Source organism: Mustela putorius, unplaced genomic scaffold, assembly GCF_011764305.1.
Source record: "Mustela putorius furo isolate JIRA1106 unplaced genomic scaffold, ASM1176430v1.1 tig00003962_pilon_pilon_pilon, whole genome shotgun sequence".
Classification (NCBI taxonomy): Eukaryota; Metazoa; Chordata; class Mammalia; order Carnivora; family Mustelidae; genus Mustela; species Mustela putorius.
The window spans coordinates 5,799,481-5,815,806 of record NW_025422106.1 but is presented as its reverse complement, the minus strand read 5'-3'; the positions used below and the strand labels follow the sequence as shown (position 1 = coordinate 5,815,806).

The window sequence follows — 16,326 nt, the reverse complement described above, 5'->3', positions numbered from 1 at the left end:
AGCCACCCAGGTGCCCCCCATCTTGTTGCTTTTTGACCTCGGCTGCATTTAAGCCTCTTAACTGCAGTCTCCTCCTAAGTGTTTTAGGTGAAAGTAATACAGTCTGTTTCACCACCACCGTTTTTTTTTTTTTTCCTTTTCCTTAATCTCCCAGCGCACATACAATTTTGACATCTGCTTGCCCGAGTCTGGCTGAATGTGCAAGGTGATTCTAGCTTGTATACCTTTCCAATGGTTGGGTAGTCAGTGTGTGGCCCAGTTAGCCAGCGCAATCCTCAATCTGAGTGTTCTGTCTGGTTTTTATCGTAAATGGGGGTCACGTAGGGTAGAGGGATAGAAAGGAGTCTCACTCTTGTCTGACAAATTCAAAACTGTCAAGAATGGCGCAGATGTAAGTGCTCAGAGACACGGTATCACCCTCATGCCCACCAACACATCGAGGTAAATAAAAGGGTTTGCTCTGGCTTTGATTTCTCCAGGCAAAGTGTCAGCTCCTGGTGCTCCTCCATCTGCCAAGTGAGTGTGGGCCTGTCCACCATCTTGAAACTGCTTTTTAAAAGATTTCTTATTGTTTGTCTCCCTCCCAATCCCATCTTGTTTCATTGATTCTTCTCCTACCCACTTAAGCCCCCATGTTGCATCACCACTTCCTCATATCAAGTGACTCTTAATCTCACAAAACAAACTGAGGGTTGCTGGGGGGAGGGGGTTTGGGAGAAGGGGGTGGGATTATGGACATTGGGGAGGGTATGTGCTTTGGTGATTGCAGTGAAGTGTGTAAACCTGGTGATTCACAGACCTGTACCCCTGGGGATAAAAATATATGTTTATAAAAAATTAAAAATTAAAAGAAAAAGATTTTTTATTTATTTATTTGACAAGAGAGAAAGAGATCACAAGTAGGCAGAGAGGCAGGCAGAGAGAGAGGGGGAAGCAGGCTCCCCGCCGAGCAGGGAGCCCAATGCCGGGCTCGATCCCAGGACCCTGGGATCATGACCTGAACTGAAGGCAGAGGCTTAACCCACTGAGCCACCCAGGTGCCCCTTGAAACTGCTTTTGTTGACATTCCCACTGACCACAAGTACAGGCATCACACCAACGAGTCTTTTGGATGTAAACTAAAACCTCCCGAGGTTTGTTTGAGCAGGACTGCAGTGTGGTATAACATTTGACTTCATGACAACGTTTTTCCTGGGTTCATCCAACTTTGTTGGGCATCTCTTATTGGTGATGCTTTGCATCAATAGTGGGATTTCAAAAGAAGACATGTTCTCTGGCTTCAAGAAAGTTACTGTATCATGTGAAAGAATGACATGGAAACAGGTAAATAGTGGGGTACTACCTCCACCAACATGCAGGAAAACTCATAATGTCAAAGGTGCATGGAGGAGAGAGAGACCTACCGCATGTATAGAAGTCAAGCACTTTGGGGAGAGGATTATCCCTCGCAAGTCCAGTGGGTGCCACGCAATGTGCCAGGATGGTCATTTACATTTCTCCTAGTGATCCATGCTCTTCTCCATGTTCCTGCTTCCCGTGTAGGGGGTATAATAGGCCATTAAGGGAAAACAGTGGTTGTCTTGAGGGTAGGGAATGTGATCCTTCACATCCTGCATCCAATGATAGCAGCGCTTTTTCCCCTTCCAGCATTTGATGTTCTACTGATCCAACAGGATCAGTGCCTCCTTATGTTACTCCTTAGGCCGAGAAAAAGAGTTTCTTGAGGAAACTAGATTGTTCAGAGCAACGCTAGCCCATTTAAACAAAATAGCACAGTAATACCTGTAGTCTAAGTGTGTCTCCCCTATCCTTGGTTCTGTCCTCCCTTATCATAGACCACCTGTCACAGATGACGTGGCACTGACCAATGGCTTGGAAGTGCATTTCTGCAATGTGTGTGCTTACTGTTAGGTGCATTTCAGTGGGAGTTTCCTTGAGCATTCTCCCTTCTGCTGCAGGATCCCTCTGTGAGAGTTCTTCTGTTCCATCCTGTACCATTTCCCTCCCGACCACATCAGCCACTCTCAGTGTTGCTCTTGAGTTTTCTTTTCCATGAGGTCAAGAAACCCCTCTACTTTCCATATGGAGATGGTCCCAAGTAGTGTTTTCTCTGAACCTAAGGTACGGATAAGGATTGCAAATACAGAGAAAGGGGGTGCCTGGGTGGCTCAGCGGGTTAAAGCCTCTGCCTTCGGCTCAGGTCATGATCCCAGGATCTTGGGATCGAGTCCCTCATCAGGCTCTCTGCTCAGCATGGAGGCTGCTTCTCTTCCTCTCTCTCTGCCTGCCTCTCTGCCTACTTGTGATCTCTCTTTGTCAAATAAATAAATAAAATCTTTAAAAAAATGCAGAGAGGAGAGTTGCAGAAGTTCATCTCAAAATGATGTAGAAAAATTAACAGGTGAAAATATAATTACTTTATGTATGGACACAGATAAGAATCCCAGGAGTTACCTAGAAATGTGCTTTCTAGACTTAAGGGAAGGGTAATAAAGGTTTTAAGTATCAGTCAGCTCCTTTAGGACTGTTTGAAAAACCCAGCATGGGGATGTGGGCAGTGTTTATGTGAGACCCCTACAAGTTTGGTGATTTAGAATAGAAATGGTATTGGGGGGTGGCGTGTATTGATTTTTATGTAGACTCTGGTGACCAATTTCAGGGAGTTCGGAGAAGATTTAGTCTTACATATCCATTCTACGGTGCTTACTGATCAGATGCCATTTTCCTGTAATTAGAAGCTCATCTCTTTCCAAATTCTAATTTGCCTTTTAAAGTAGCTCACTTCTAAACATTTGAGTAGGGTAGCAGAACTAGATGACAAAAATCTTTTCTAGCTGTAAGATAAGAATCAACACAGTTCTGCCCGCCACGGGCTAAATCCAGCCCTCGAGGTGTGTCCGTAAATATCATTTTATTGGCACATAGCCACAGCCTTTCCTTTCTAGATAGTATATGGCTTCATTTGTGTTACAGTGGCACAGATGAGTCATGGGGGCAGGAACAGGACAGCCTTCAAAGCCCACAATATTTATGATCTGGCCATTTACAGAGAAAGTTTGCTGACTCTTGTTCTAAGACATCCTATATATTTTTTAAAATTTTATTTATTTTTTTTTAGTGACATCCCTTCTATCCCTTCTCTGTTCGTTCATTTCCTCAACTGCCCAAGAGGAGATCGGAGTAATGAATTCTGTGTCTCTTTCTGAATCCCAAGACTCTGAATTTTCTTTTGAAACTCGCAAGTTCTCAAACTGCCACAATGAAAAAAGGGAGAAGAAAATTGAAATATGTTTTCCTTACTACCAAGAGAGGGACCCTTGCTATGTATATCTCCTCATCTGGCAGCGATGACAGCTTTTACTGTCAACACAGTGTTTTTGATTAGACACCTGGATTTTTCCCAGGGGCTGGTTGCATGTTAAGTGCAGAGATCTGACGCTTCGGCACAGTGCTACCGAGGCTGAGACTCCTTTCTGCTCACCTGTTTGCTGGGAGGAGTTCTCAGCCGGCTGGCTTGGCGGCTTACAGCTCACTGGCTATCAGATGTAAACAAGATGACTAGGGAGGATCTGGCTGGGCAGGTTTAAAATGGGAAGCCAGTACTCCTCCCGGTGCTCTGTTACAAACAAGTCGCTCATGCTTGTGGTGGCAGAGTTTTAGATATATATTTTTTTAAGATTTTATTTATTTGTCAGAGATTTTGTTTATTTGTCAGAGAGAGCACAAACGGGGGGAGCAGGAGGCAGAGTGAGAGGGAGAAGCAGGTTCCCAACTGAGCAGGAGCCCAAGGTGGGGCTGGATCCCAAGGTCCTGGGATGGTGACCTGAGCCAAAGAAGACACGCGACAAATGAGCCACCCAGGCATCCCTGTACCAAAGCTTTAAATGAGATGCCTTTGAAGTATGCTGTCCTAGCTTTCCAAATGGCCCAACAGGATGAGGCATTCAGAAACATATTGTATGAAATGCCTTCCTTTTCTTCCCATCTAGCCTGCAGGTATCATATTCTCTAATTGACAGACGGCACGTGGGCCCAGGCCTGATTGATTTTTGCAGGGCGATTTTGGATCCTTCACAGGGCATGTCAAAGAAAGCAAATGAAGCTCTGCCGTTCTGTCATTAGAACAGACTTCATTCAGATGGTCTGATTGTCTGGCTGCCTGCTGAACTCTTACACGATTTCACTTCTGAGTGGATGGGGTATCTGAAGGATCAATGACGGGGCACAAAGGGAGAGCAAGACGTTCTGCAGCTCTGTGGCTGGAATGGAAGCTCGCGGTGATACTTCTGTCCATTGCAATACTTGTAATTATCCAAGGACTTCGTTTTCGTCTACCTTTTAAATGACATCTCCTGGGATGCCTGGGGGGCTCAGTCGGTTAAGCCTCTGCCTTTGGTTCAGGTCATGATCCCAGAGTCCTAGGATCAAGTCCCTTGCTCAGCAGGGAGCCTACTTCTCCATCTGCCTGCTGTTCCCCCTGCTTGCACTCTCTCTCTCTCTGTCTCTTTCTCTCTGACAAATAAATAAGTAAAATCTTTATTTTTTAAAAAAAGTGACTTCTCTTAAATCAGTGCTTCAGTCAGATTGATTGAAGGACCCTCTTCCTTATGAGAGGCCTCTGTATGTGTGTGCAGGGAGTGGGGGATGCCTATATATGCAGAAGGAAGAGAATGAGGATATGAATGTATCTAAAAATCTGAACACTTAGTCATTTTAGTAATTTTACTTAGGATTGTATTGGAATTTAGCTTTCCCTTTTTATCATCTTAAGAGCAAACATCTTTGCTTTCTCTTTTTTCCTCACTGCTTTTCCTTTGGTGGAAATGATAGTTTCTTAAGGATATGGTCAAATGGCAAGATAAAGAAAAAGTATTGAAATAGGTAATGCGGTGGCATGTGGATTTGACACTACAATTCAGATATATAGGGAAATGTGCCCTATCCTCTGATTAGTGTTCAACATGATGCTTTATCCTCATTTATCATAGATAAATGGTGCCATAAATAATCCCATTAGGTCAGTGGTTGACAAGAAGGGCAGCATGAGATTGTTTTATTCTAATTTTTTAAAGATTGTATTTATTTATTTGAGAGAGGGAGAGAGAGAGAGAAGAGCAGGGGGAGGGAGAAGCAGACTCCCCACCAATCAGGGAACCTGATGAGGGGCTCGATCCCAGGACCCTGGGATCATGACCTGAACCAAAGGCAGATGCTTAACCAACTGAGCCACTCAGGCATCCCTGTGACATTGTTTGAATGAAAGATACTGCATTTAGCACCAACTGGGTCAGGGCAGGCTAAGAACATGCTCTGCACTATATTTGACAGTTTCGAACAGTGATACATTGTCCCATGTCCCAGTCAACATTCAAGTGAGTGTAAAATTTTATTTATCTGAGCATATAAACTCCCTGTTGCATATGAACACAAAGTATCCCTTACTTTGTAATTATCCAATTACTTTCAGTATATCCCCTTCTCCAGCAATGCAAATACTGTGTATATCAAGAGAAGATGGTACTTTATTTTGTTCTGAACTTTGTCAGGAGCTGTTCTGTATTTTGGAAAACCCCACCACTGAGAGCAAAGCCACTTGTGAACTGTGGCCTCTCCAATAGAGTACAACAATGTTATTATTTTTTAAGGTTTATTTATTTATTTGAGAGCAAGAGTGAGAGAGAGGTGGGGGGCTGGAAAGGGGAAAGGGAAAGGGAGAGAATTTCAATCAGAGTCCCCACTGAGCGCAAAGCTCAACACTGGCCCAAGCCCAGGACCCAGAGATCATGACTTGAGTTCAAATCAGGAGTTGGATGCTCAATTGACTGAGCCACCCAGGCACACCCCCAACTGTATTATTGGTACCTGTTTCAGTTGATATTCAACTTCTTCATTCTTCTGATATATCAACCAAATATTTACAAATTGAAATGTATTTTATTACAAATTATGCATTTATCCTTTATATTACAGCTAAAGCATTACAGTCTGTTGATTATTTTTTGAAACTAAATGCGTAAATTAACAGTCGCAAATTTTTTTTTTTTTTGGAGAGCCACATAGGAAATGTTTTAAGTTTGGCAGGCCAGTTTGTCTCTGTCACAATTATTCAACTCTGCCGTTGTAGTGAGAAAGCAGCCATAGGCAATATGTAAAGAAGTGGACATGGTTGTGTTTCAATAAAACTTTATAGACATTGAAATTTCCATTTAAATATAATTTTTACATGTCACAAGATACTTTTTTTTATTATTTGTTTTTGACTACTTGGAAATGCAAAGCCTTCTTAGCTTTTGAATGGTACAGAAAAAGTCAGTGGGCCATTTTTGACTAGTGGATGATAATTTGCCAATCTCTGTTCGAAGGCATCAGGCTCAAGCAAACACACTGAAATATGTATAATTATGAGTTACCTTTCTCTTATTTCTTCTTTACTTTATAGCTAAAGTACTGTGTTAATTGTTTGAAATGGATCTGTGTAATTACTAACAACAAATATTTTTGTAAAACAACTTGGTAAAAATATTTAAAACAAATTTTTGAGTGCTGTGAAGATCCTCACTTGTTATGATAAGATATACACCAGAGTGTGGCTTCTCATTGTGGTTTTGATTTGTATTTCCCTGATATCGAGTGATGTGGAACACTTTTTCATGTGTCTGTTGGCCATTTGGATGTCTTCTTTGGAGAAATGTCTGTTCATGTGTTCTGCCCATTTCTTCACTGGATTACTTCTTTTTGGGTGTTGAGTTTGGTAAGTTCTTTATAGACTTTGGATACTAGCCCTTTATCTGATAAGACATTTGCAAATATCTTCTCCCATTTTGTCGGTTGTTTTTTGGTTTTGTTGACTGTTTCCTTTGCTGTTCAAAAGCTTTTTATTTTGATGAAGTCCCAATAGTTCATTTTTGCTTTTGCTTTTCTTGCTTTTGGAGATGTGTCTAGCAAGAAGTTGCTGCAGCCAGGGTCACAGAGATGGCTGACTGTGTTCTCCTCTAGGATTTTGATGGATTCCTATATCACATTTAGATCTTACATCCATTTTGAGTTCATCTTTGTGTATGGTGTATGAAAATGGTTCAGTTTTGTTTTTCTGAATGTGGCTGTCCAGTTTCTCCAAGACCATTTGTTGAAGAAACTGTCTTTTTTCCATTGGACATTCTTTCCTCCTTTGTCAAAGAGTTCAGGGTCCATTTCTGGGCTTTCTATTCTGTTCCATTGATCTATGTGTCTGCTTTTGGGCCAGGACCATACTGTCTTGATGATGACAGCTTTGTAATAGAGCTTGAAGTCGGGAATTGTGATGCCACCATCTTGGTTCTCTTTTTCAACATTCTCTTGGCTATTCTAGGTCTTTTCTGGTTTCATACAAATTTTAGAACTATTTGTTCCAGCTCTTTGAAAAATTTTGGTCGTGTTTTGATAGGGATTGCACTGAGTATGTATATTGCCCTGGGTAGTATAGACATTTTAGCATTATTTGTTCTTCCAATCCATGAGCATGGAACGTTTTTCCATTTCTTTGTGTCTTCCTCAATTTCTTTCATAAGTGTTCTATAGTTTCCAGAGTACAGATCCTTTACCTCTTTGGTTGGGTTTATTCCTAAGTATTTTACAGTTTTTTGTGCAATGAGATGCCACCTCACACCAGTCAGATGTCTAAAATTAATAAGTCAGAGAACAACAAATATTGGTGAGGATGTAGAGAAAGGGGCACCCTCTTACATTGCTGGTGGGAATGCAATGTGGTGCAGCCACTCTGGAAAACAGTATGGAGGTTCCTCAAAAATTTAAAAATAGAGCTATCCTATGACCCAGGAATTGCACTACTGGGTATTTACCCAAAGCATACAAACATAGTGATCTGAAGGGGCACCCGCACCCCAATATTTATAGCAGCAATGTCCACAGTAGCCAAACTATGGAAGGAGCCTAAATGTCCATCGAAAGATCAATGGATAAAGAAGACGTGGTATGTTTATACAATGGAATAATACTCAGCCATCAAAAAAGAGACCTTACCATTTATAATGATGTGGATGGAACTATAGGGTATTATGCTAAATGAAATAAATCAATCAAAGAAGCCACTTATCATATGATCTCACTCATCTATGGAATTTAAGGAACAAAACAGATGATCATAGGGGAAGGGAGGGAAAAATAAAATAAGACAAAATCATTGAGGAAGACAAACCATAGGAGACTTTAATGATAGGAAACAAACAGGATTGCTGGGGGGGTGGTGTGGATGGGGTGAGTGGGTGATGGACAGTAAAGATGGAACGTTATATAAGAAGCACTGGGTATTATAAAAGACTGATGAATCACTGAACTCTACCTCTGAAACTAATAGTACCTATATGTTAATTAATTGAATTTAAGCAAGATAAAATTAGGAAAAAAGTGAGTGTGGCTTTCCCAACAACTACCTCTGAGAATAAAAAAAGACGGTCATATTTATGGTTTAAATTGTTCAAGAGAGTCAACAACCCTGATTGGGTAAAATTTGGTGAGTTTTGATAAAACTCAGAAATTTCCATCTTTGATAAGGAAAAACAATCCTGGCTTATCTCTATTGCAAAGCTGTTAGGTGGTGTATGCAGTTCAATACTTTTGGGCTTTCAGATAAGTATATCTCTTCCAGACTTGGGACATGCTTCATATACAGCAGAGTTAGGCTAAAGTTTAGTGAAATATCAGAGTGGTTTTTGTTTGTTTGTTTGTTTTATAGGGTCTACTGCCTATGGGTTTTATTTAATTATCAAGGTGGCATTACAAAATATTTGTTTCAAAAATGGGTCACTGTAGGGGTGCCTGCTGGTTCATTCAGTTAAGCGCCCAACTCTTGGTTTGAGCTCACATCATGATTTCACGGTCCTGGGATTGAGCCTCATGTCGGGCTCCACGCTAAGCACAGAGTTGGCTTGACATTCTCTCTCCCCCTCTGCCTCCCCCCCCTGTCTAAAATAAATAAATAAAAAAAATATATATATTTTTTAAATGGGCCACTGGGTGTGAGTGCATTAGGTGAATCTGATCTCACAGATTTCTAAACCTTTGGCATTCCCCTATTTCTCCTATGATGACCATCCAGTGATCTGGGAAGGAAGGGGGGGGTGGATTATGCAATATTAAGGCTCAGAGGAAGCATCAGAATTGCTCTGAACCAGAGAAATGTCCACTGTCCGCCTACTTGGTAAACTTTCCAACCATATAACTTTTGATCTGGTTTCTTAAGTCAGTCTGGTATAAAGAATTCTTAGCTGATTTCAAATCTCCTTGTCTTTCCCTAGTGCCACAAATACTTGGAATCTCTCCAGCCTCTGCTTTGAGGCCACTTCTCCCTTTGCCTGCTGCCCAAGAACAGATCACTGGCCTTCCACTCAGCTGCCTTTAGGATTGTCCTCAAGGGCTGTGGGAGCTCTATCCATTCCACATGGAAATAGGATCCTGGGTAACCCATTGTCCTTTGATGCATCCCAAGCCCTAGTCTTGCCCTGGGCAACTTGGAGCAGGATACCTTTCCAGAACCTTGAGTAGGGTCTTTTTCCCTCTTCTCTTTGTGTCTGAATACCTCAAACCCCACTGCCCTCTCCAGAAGAAATGGGTTTCTTTCACTCATCCTGTGTCATAAACTGTTCTTCATCACAAAACTGCTAGCCTCAGTGGCCTTAATGTCCCAGGCAGAAAAATATCTTCCCTCTACCATGGGAGACTCTTGGAGCTAAGCGATGGAAACTCATGGAAGCTAAAGGAATTTGGTAAATCCTCTCTCTATGCAAAGCTGTGCTTTCAAACGCATTGTTTTGGACCAAGTTCTCTCACTGAGAATGATGCGTCTGAAGGAAACTGAAAAACAAAAAACAAAAAACAAGATTTAAAGAAATGCAATGCAAAGCAATGTTTAACATTAGCTATATCCCCGCTGAATCACAAATATGGTGGAAGTTACCTTGTTTTCTTCCAGTGGTGCTGACAAGTGACATGTGGATGTGGTTCAGTAGTGGAAGTGTCCACACAAATGTATCTGCCTCCAGCACTGTGGGGCAGATACCCACATGTAATAGAATCACCCTGATCGCCCACCAGCTGTCATCAAGGTCAGAGATCATCCTGAGGTCCCAAATGCAGGAGCTCCTAGATCCCTGTGCTATGTATGTTCCAATTTCTTGGGCTTTCCCCTTTTTCTCCCTGTGATGGCAAAAACTCTCACCATGATGATTCATATTCCTGTTTGCATTTTCCAGGGGCCTGAGGAAAGCTCTTCCCTCTTCTAGCCTCGCCCTTTTAGCAAATGCCCTACCGCCTCTCCATTCCCAAAGGGCTTCTGCACCCCTTGTCTGGCTTGTCGTGGGACCAGCCTCCTCTCCTCGATCCCAGTGGAGGGTGTGTGTGTGCGCGTGTGTGTGTATACACGTGTGTGTGCGCGCTCATGGGCTTGGGTAGGTGTAGAAAAGAGATGAGTCGGAGGTAGAGACAAGTGACAGGGGAATTGAAATAGACTTAAATACATAATTACTGTCTATTTCCCTTCAATAGAAATCTCCTGAGTGCTTTTTTATAAAAACGCGAAGACAAGATATTTACAGGTTAATAATCTACTTGAAAAAAAAAAAAAAAAGGAGAGGGAGGGTGGCTGCTGCATTTTGTAGGATAACTTGTGGGTAGAAGAAGATTATTATATGTATATTCACTCTTCTTCCACAGCCAGGACACAGGGATCCTTGGCTAGCCTCTCAGTGTCTCTCCCCCTTTTTTTCCCTATACAGCTCAACAGAATTCACCAAAAATCCATGAAGGCTGGTGGGCGTACAAGGAGGTGGTCCAGGGAAGCTTTGTTCCAGGTAAATACACATTTATTCATATTCTTTTATTTTTTTAAGGAAGGAATTTGAATGAAATATAATATTATTTCCAGAGTTTTTCCTTTGCTGCAGGGCAAGGAAGGCATTGCAAGGAGCAGCTGTGTCTCTTGTACATGGCGGGTATAAGGCTTTTCCATCAAGGGCCAGTTTGTTCTAGAGTGGCAATTTCATCAAGACCCCCTTGCTCCATGGGAGCCTACATCCCAAGGCCTTTCCCTCTACAGGGGGCTCTGCCAGCAGGAGGGCTGTGGAGAACTAAGGGTTGAAGCTCTGTTGGAATTTCATTAAGTAAGAAGGAGCCATTTTTTTTTTTTTTTAACATTAATGGAACAGGAAGTCTGGAAAGGCTGACCATGACAGTGAGGCTTGCTGGGATGCATGCTGTCACTGATGTCACTTGAGTAGCATCTGTGGTCAGAACTTAGCAGATTGGGCCAAGCATGGGCTAAAAATAACGGCTGGAATGAGTGCTGTCACCATGGGGGTGGGGGAGAGAACTGAAGGCAAATTAGAGCCAGAAACATACAATGGCTTTAGGGTCGAAGGAAGCCTGGAGGGTCCTTGTGGCCCCTCCACCACTCTGACCTTAATCACAGCCCTCCCCCTTCTGCTGTATCAGACTTTAGTGGGGGAGAGAGGCAAGAGAAAAAAACCAAGAATGTTAAGGAGAAGGATGGATGGAAAGGCGGGTGAGATATTTCAAAGTATTTTTAACTGCCTAGATGTGGGATGGGAAGAAATGCAGCACATGGGAGGAGTCGGTATGGAGTCCTCACTTAGGGGCTAAGCACGGAGAGCTTCCCGAGTTGGTGGAGATCCTTGTATTTGGTGGCAGGTGGGAAGAGCCACGTTCCCAGCTCAACCCAGCTCAGCCTGGTTCAGCCTTGGCTGCTGTTATGTTCTGGTTCTTCTATGGAGTTCCTAATGTCAGCTGTGCAGAGCACAGTAAGTTACTAAATCCCTCTGAGCATCACTTTCTCAGCTGAACTGTAGGACAGTAACCCATGCTCTTCGGGCTTTCTGATAGGAGGAGAGCATCTTGGTGAAGGTGTGGTGGGCAACCCACAAAAAAGCCAGCTGACTGGCGAATAGCCTCATAAATTAAGATTATTAACTGTACAAATTTACTCTGGTACATTTATTCCTTGGCCTAGGGGGCATAGATACTGGTCTTGATTAGTTCACCCAGAAATGATCAGGTTTCTAGTAATAACCCTGTAACAACTTGATTGTCACAAGCTATATTCATGCGGCCTGATCTAGATACATGGCATTTTATCCTTAACAGCTGGGGACATCCCTTGCCAGTGGATGGCATGCTCATTGTTTTCCTGAGGAATCCGCTTCTCATGTTCAAGATGTCCCAGAAACCGCATTCACACATATATGCGTTGCAGTTATGGAATTAGAACCACAAAGCGCATTCCCTCCAGGTTATCATGAGTTTTCCGAACTAAGATGATCCTCTGTAGTGACTGAAGTGCTCGTGGATAATACTGAATAAACCCTGCAAAGTGTTGCTTTCCTGCCCCACATTTTATTTTTGATGTTTTCCCCTCCGTTGGTACATCCCTTCTCTACGCGTGTCCAAAGCCCACTTTTGATTTGGTTGTAGCTTCTGAGACAGCCGCAGGAAAAGTTTTGTTTTTCCTTTTATGTGTTGATTTAAAAAAAAGCTGAACTTTCCCTCATTCCCAGCTTCATGGGAGATAGTATGTATAAAACGGGCAGTGTGGACTCTCGCGTCGGACACACCGGGCGCTGAGTGGGGGTCCTATGGCTTCCTCCTGGGGGTTCTGTCTGCAAACTGCCTACCACCTCTCAGTTATTCGTCTTTTTAAATAGAGATCAGGACCCAGTCAGCCTTATGAGGTTTTGTGAGGATTAAATTATATAACCCAAGATAAGGTGCTTATGGTCATGTCTGACCCATGGTGTGAGTACAAGTCCGTCGTTCTGAGTATTACTTTTATTATTTTATGAATAGCCGTACAATTGGGTGTTTGCTACTTTTCTGCTTGGGCAAAGGCAGAGAGCTATTAACTGGAAACCTAATAATGTAAGTGCGGGTCTCTCATGATGCGCGGAACATGGAAGGTGCGTAGTAATTGTTCCTTGGGTTGGTGAGCTCAGTTGGCTTCTAGGCAGTGGCCAACTGAGAAGTGACCTTATCATCCTCTGCCTTTAATGGTCCCAAAGGCCCTTTGGCCTCCTTGGAAAGAAGCCTGGTATCTGATGGTTTCACTTCTTAAGCTTTGGGGTACTCTACTCTGTTAAGAGAGGAGTCATGAGGGGCGCCTGGGTGGCTCAGTGGGTTAAGCCTCTGCTTTCGGCTCAGGTCATGATCTCAGGGTCCTGGGATCCAGCCCCACATCGGGCTCTCTGCTCAGCAGGGAGCCTGCTTCCCCCTCTCTCTCTGCCTGCCTCTCTGCCTACTTGTGATCTTTCTCTCTGTCAAATAAATAAATAAATAATCTTAAAAAAAAAAAAAAAGAGAGGAGTCATGAGAATTTTTGAATTAAGTAATTGGACCTGAGGCTCTAGCCTCTGACACATTCCAAATGACCTCCTTTATCTGAGTTGGTGCTCAGGGCGAACCGTGGACCCTTTATCTCTTATTCTCATTGCGGATTATAAGGTCAAGAGTGCTCTTTGCTTTGCCACCAGGACTTTCTTCATGTGATGGATGTGTGACAAAGAAGAGGACTTTGTATGACCAGATTATTTGAGCAAGTTTTATTGCCTCATAAGTTCTTTGCAAGAGTATCTAGGAAAAAGTTGGCATAACAGTTGTGAATCTGTGATTTCACAAAACTCGTGGTGCCTAGAAATAGAGGATTTCTCTAGCCATGGCAAGCACAAGGTTGATTTAGTAGCAGAATAACCCTCTTTGGTCAGTTCAAAGCACCTGTAGAGTTGCCTCCCCTCCCCCACCCCTAGGGAAGCACCATGCTTAGGGCTGCTGATATCAAGAGGTGACTGATTCACGGTTCCGATTCAACGGTGAGCCTACCATCTAAAGAGGAAGATGAAACTTGGAATGAATGTAGTTCTTGTGCAGCTTCCTTAGCATTAAATTAACCATGGAATGGCCTCATTTTCCTAAGTGAGACAACTGAGCTCCTACTGTTGGAGGTTTTTTGGGTTAGGCTTTCTGGTCCTTGCAGCCCAAACAAAGCATTCTCCCAGATTCAGGGTTCTCAGTGGAGAAGGAGGAGAAGGTGGACAGTATCGGAAGGAGCAGCACTGGTGGAGTGGGGTGCAAATGCACGGTGGGTGTGGAGAGTGTCTACAGAGCAGGGCACACCATGGGGTCATGCATGAGGAGGCCAGCATGTCCACAGGGGCCAGGCCAGGAGAGTCTTTATGTTTTGTGTTCAAGAACTTACTTTCCCTTTGAGAATGGAGGAATTATAAGACCTCGCTAAGCTCTGGAGAGACATAATCAAATGCGTATTTTAAAAAGTCAGCTCTGGGAGCACCTGGGTGGCTCAGTGGGTTAAGCCTTTGTCTTCAGCTTGGGTCATGATCTCGGGGTCCTGGGATCAAGCCCCGCATCAGGCTCTCTGCTCAGCAGGGAGCCTGCTTCCCCCTCTCTCCTCTCTCTCTCTGTCTACCACTCTGTCTACTTGTGATCTCTGTCAAATAAATAAAATCTTAAAAAGTAATAAAAAAATAAAAAGTCAGCTTTGGCTATAGTAATGGAGATGTAGTGACTTTTTTTTTTTTAAGACTTTATTTACTTGACAAACAGAGATCACAAGTAGGCAGAGAGGCAGGCAGAGAGAGGTGGGGAAGCAGGCTCCCTGCTGAGCAGAGAGCCCAATGTGGGGCTTGATCCAAGGACCCTGGGATCATGACCTGAGCTGAAGGCAGAGGCTTTAAGCCACTGAGCCACCCAGGCACCCTGATGTAGTGCCTTTTGATAAGAGTATTAGAGAGGTGCCTGGGTGGCTCAGTCTGTTAGACATCTATCTTTGGCTCAGGTCATGATCCCAGAATCCTGGGCTGGAGCCCTGCATCAATGTCCCTGCTCAGCAGGGAGTCTGCTTCTCCCTCTGCTGCTCTCTCTCTTTGTCAAATAAATAAATAAAATATTAAAAAAAGAATATTAGAGGCACAAGGATTCATAGGGAGATTTTTTTTCTTTATTTTTCTTTTTTAAATCATTCAGGTAAGAGATGGCAGACACCCGTACTAAGATAGTGAGGGGGGAAAACAAAAACAAAAGCAAAAACAAAAAACACACAAAAACTGCAAAAAAACAAACCTAAAGACCAAACCCCAAAGCTGGGTTCATCATGTTATTGAAGGATTCGGCATAGGGTTTGTTTAGTGACATTTAAAGTATATCTCTCTTTCACACATGTAGATAACACATTTATCATTTAGCATAAATATACACATTTAACACATTTCGGAAAAATTTGTGCCAAATACCGTCTTTTCACATTCCATTTATCCAAAACTGTAGGGGAATCGTCATTCTCTACAGAGGAGGCTCTATGCTAGGAGCTGGGGTTTTAAAAAAGAGATGGCCTCTGACTTCTTTCAGTCTTGTGGGAGAGACAGTCGCTCAAAGTAAAAAGGGGCCTCCCAGCCCCAACACCTGCTTCACGTGGCTGGCTGTGTTTGGAATGGGGACTTTCTCTCTTTTCAGACCAGGACATCAGGGTCGAGGGACTTGCTTCTGTTTGAAAGCTTTAAATCATGACACTTGGGGTATATGTTTTTAGAACTTTATGAAACCCTAGAGCAGGTGGAGAATCTCTCTTCCGTCATCACGTCCTCAGGCTTGCTCTCCGGGTGCTGAATCTGACCTCTTAAACTCACTCATCCAGCAGACTCTCTCCCGATGCTTCCCTTCTGCTTCGTCCTTGGTGGGTAATGACACAAAGGGGGCACCTGGATGGCACCGTTGGTTAAGCTGCTAACTCTTAGCTTCAGTTTAGGTCTTGGTCTCCATGTCATGAGATCGAGCCCCTCATCAGGCTCCATGCTCCATGTGGAGACTGCTAAAATTTCTCTCTCCCTCGCCCTCTGCTCCTCCCCCTGCATGTGCGTGGGTGCACTCTCTTTAAAATATATAAATAAATCTTTAAAAAAAGACACAAGGGACATTCCACTGAGGTCCCAAGATGCTGAGGATCGTGAGAGAGCCAGAGATAGGTAACTATCCATGACATGACATGACAGCGTGGCCAGGATTCCCATGGAGGATGTCTGGGGTTGCCCACTTTGAGACATTATGCCCCAGTAATGGGTCCGTGATTAAAGGAGCGAGACTGATATAAAGTGAAGGTCAAACAAAGCTTTATTTCGCGCCAGGCATCAAGAGTCTAACCGAACGTTTGGGGCCGCACCTCCTACAAGAGAGGGCAAACTTTCTCTGTTTCACAGACTAGCTTTTAAGGGCAAAGGCCATGCGGTCGGGCCTGGCCACGCACAGGTGACCAATGAG

At 43.3% G+C, this 16,326-nt stretch overlaps 1 protein-coding gene across 1 annotated transcript in view; it reads left to right on the top strand.

Moving 5' to 3' along the window:
* The window catches only part of CA10 (carbonic anhydrase 10), a 500,008-nt gene that overhangs the window by 71,441 nt on the left and 412,241 nt on the right, over positions 1 to 16,326 (top strand). Inside the window, exon 2 of the mRNA XM_013062665.2 lies at positions 10,770 to 10,844. Within this exon, the coding sequence (XP_012918119.1) occupies positions 10,770 to 10,844 (75 nt within the window). The remainder of the gene's footprint in view (positions 1 to 10,769; positions 10,845 to 16,326) is intronic.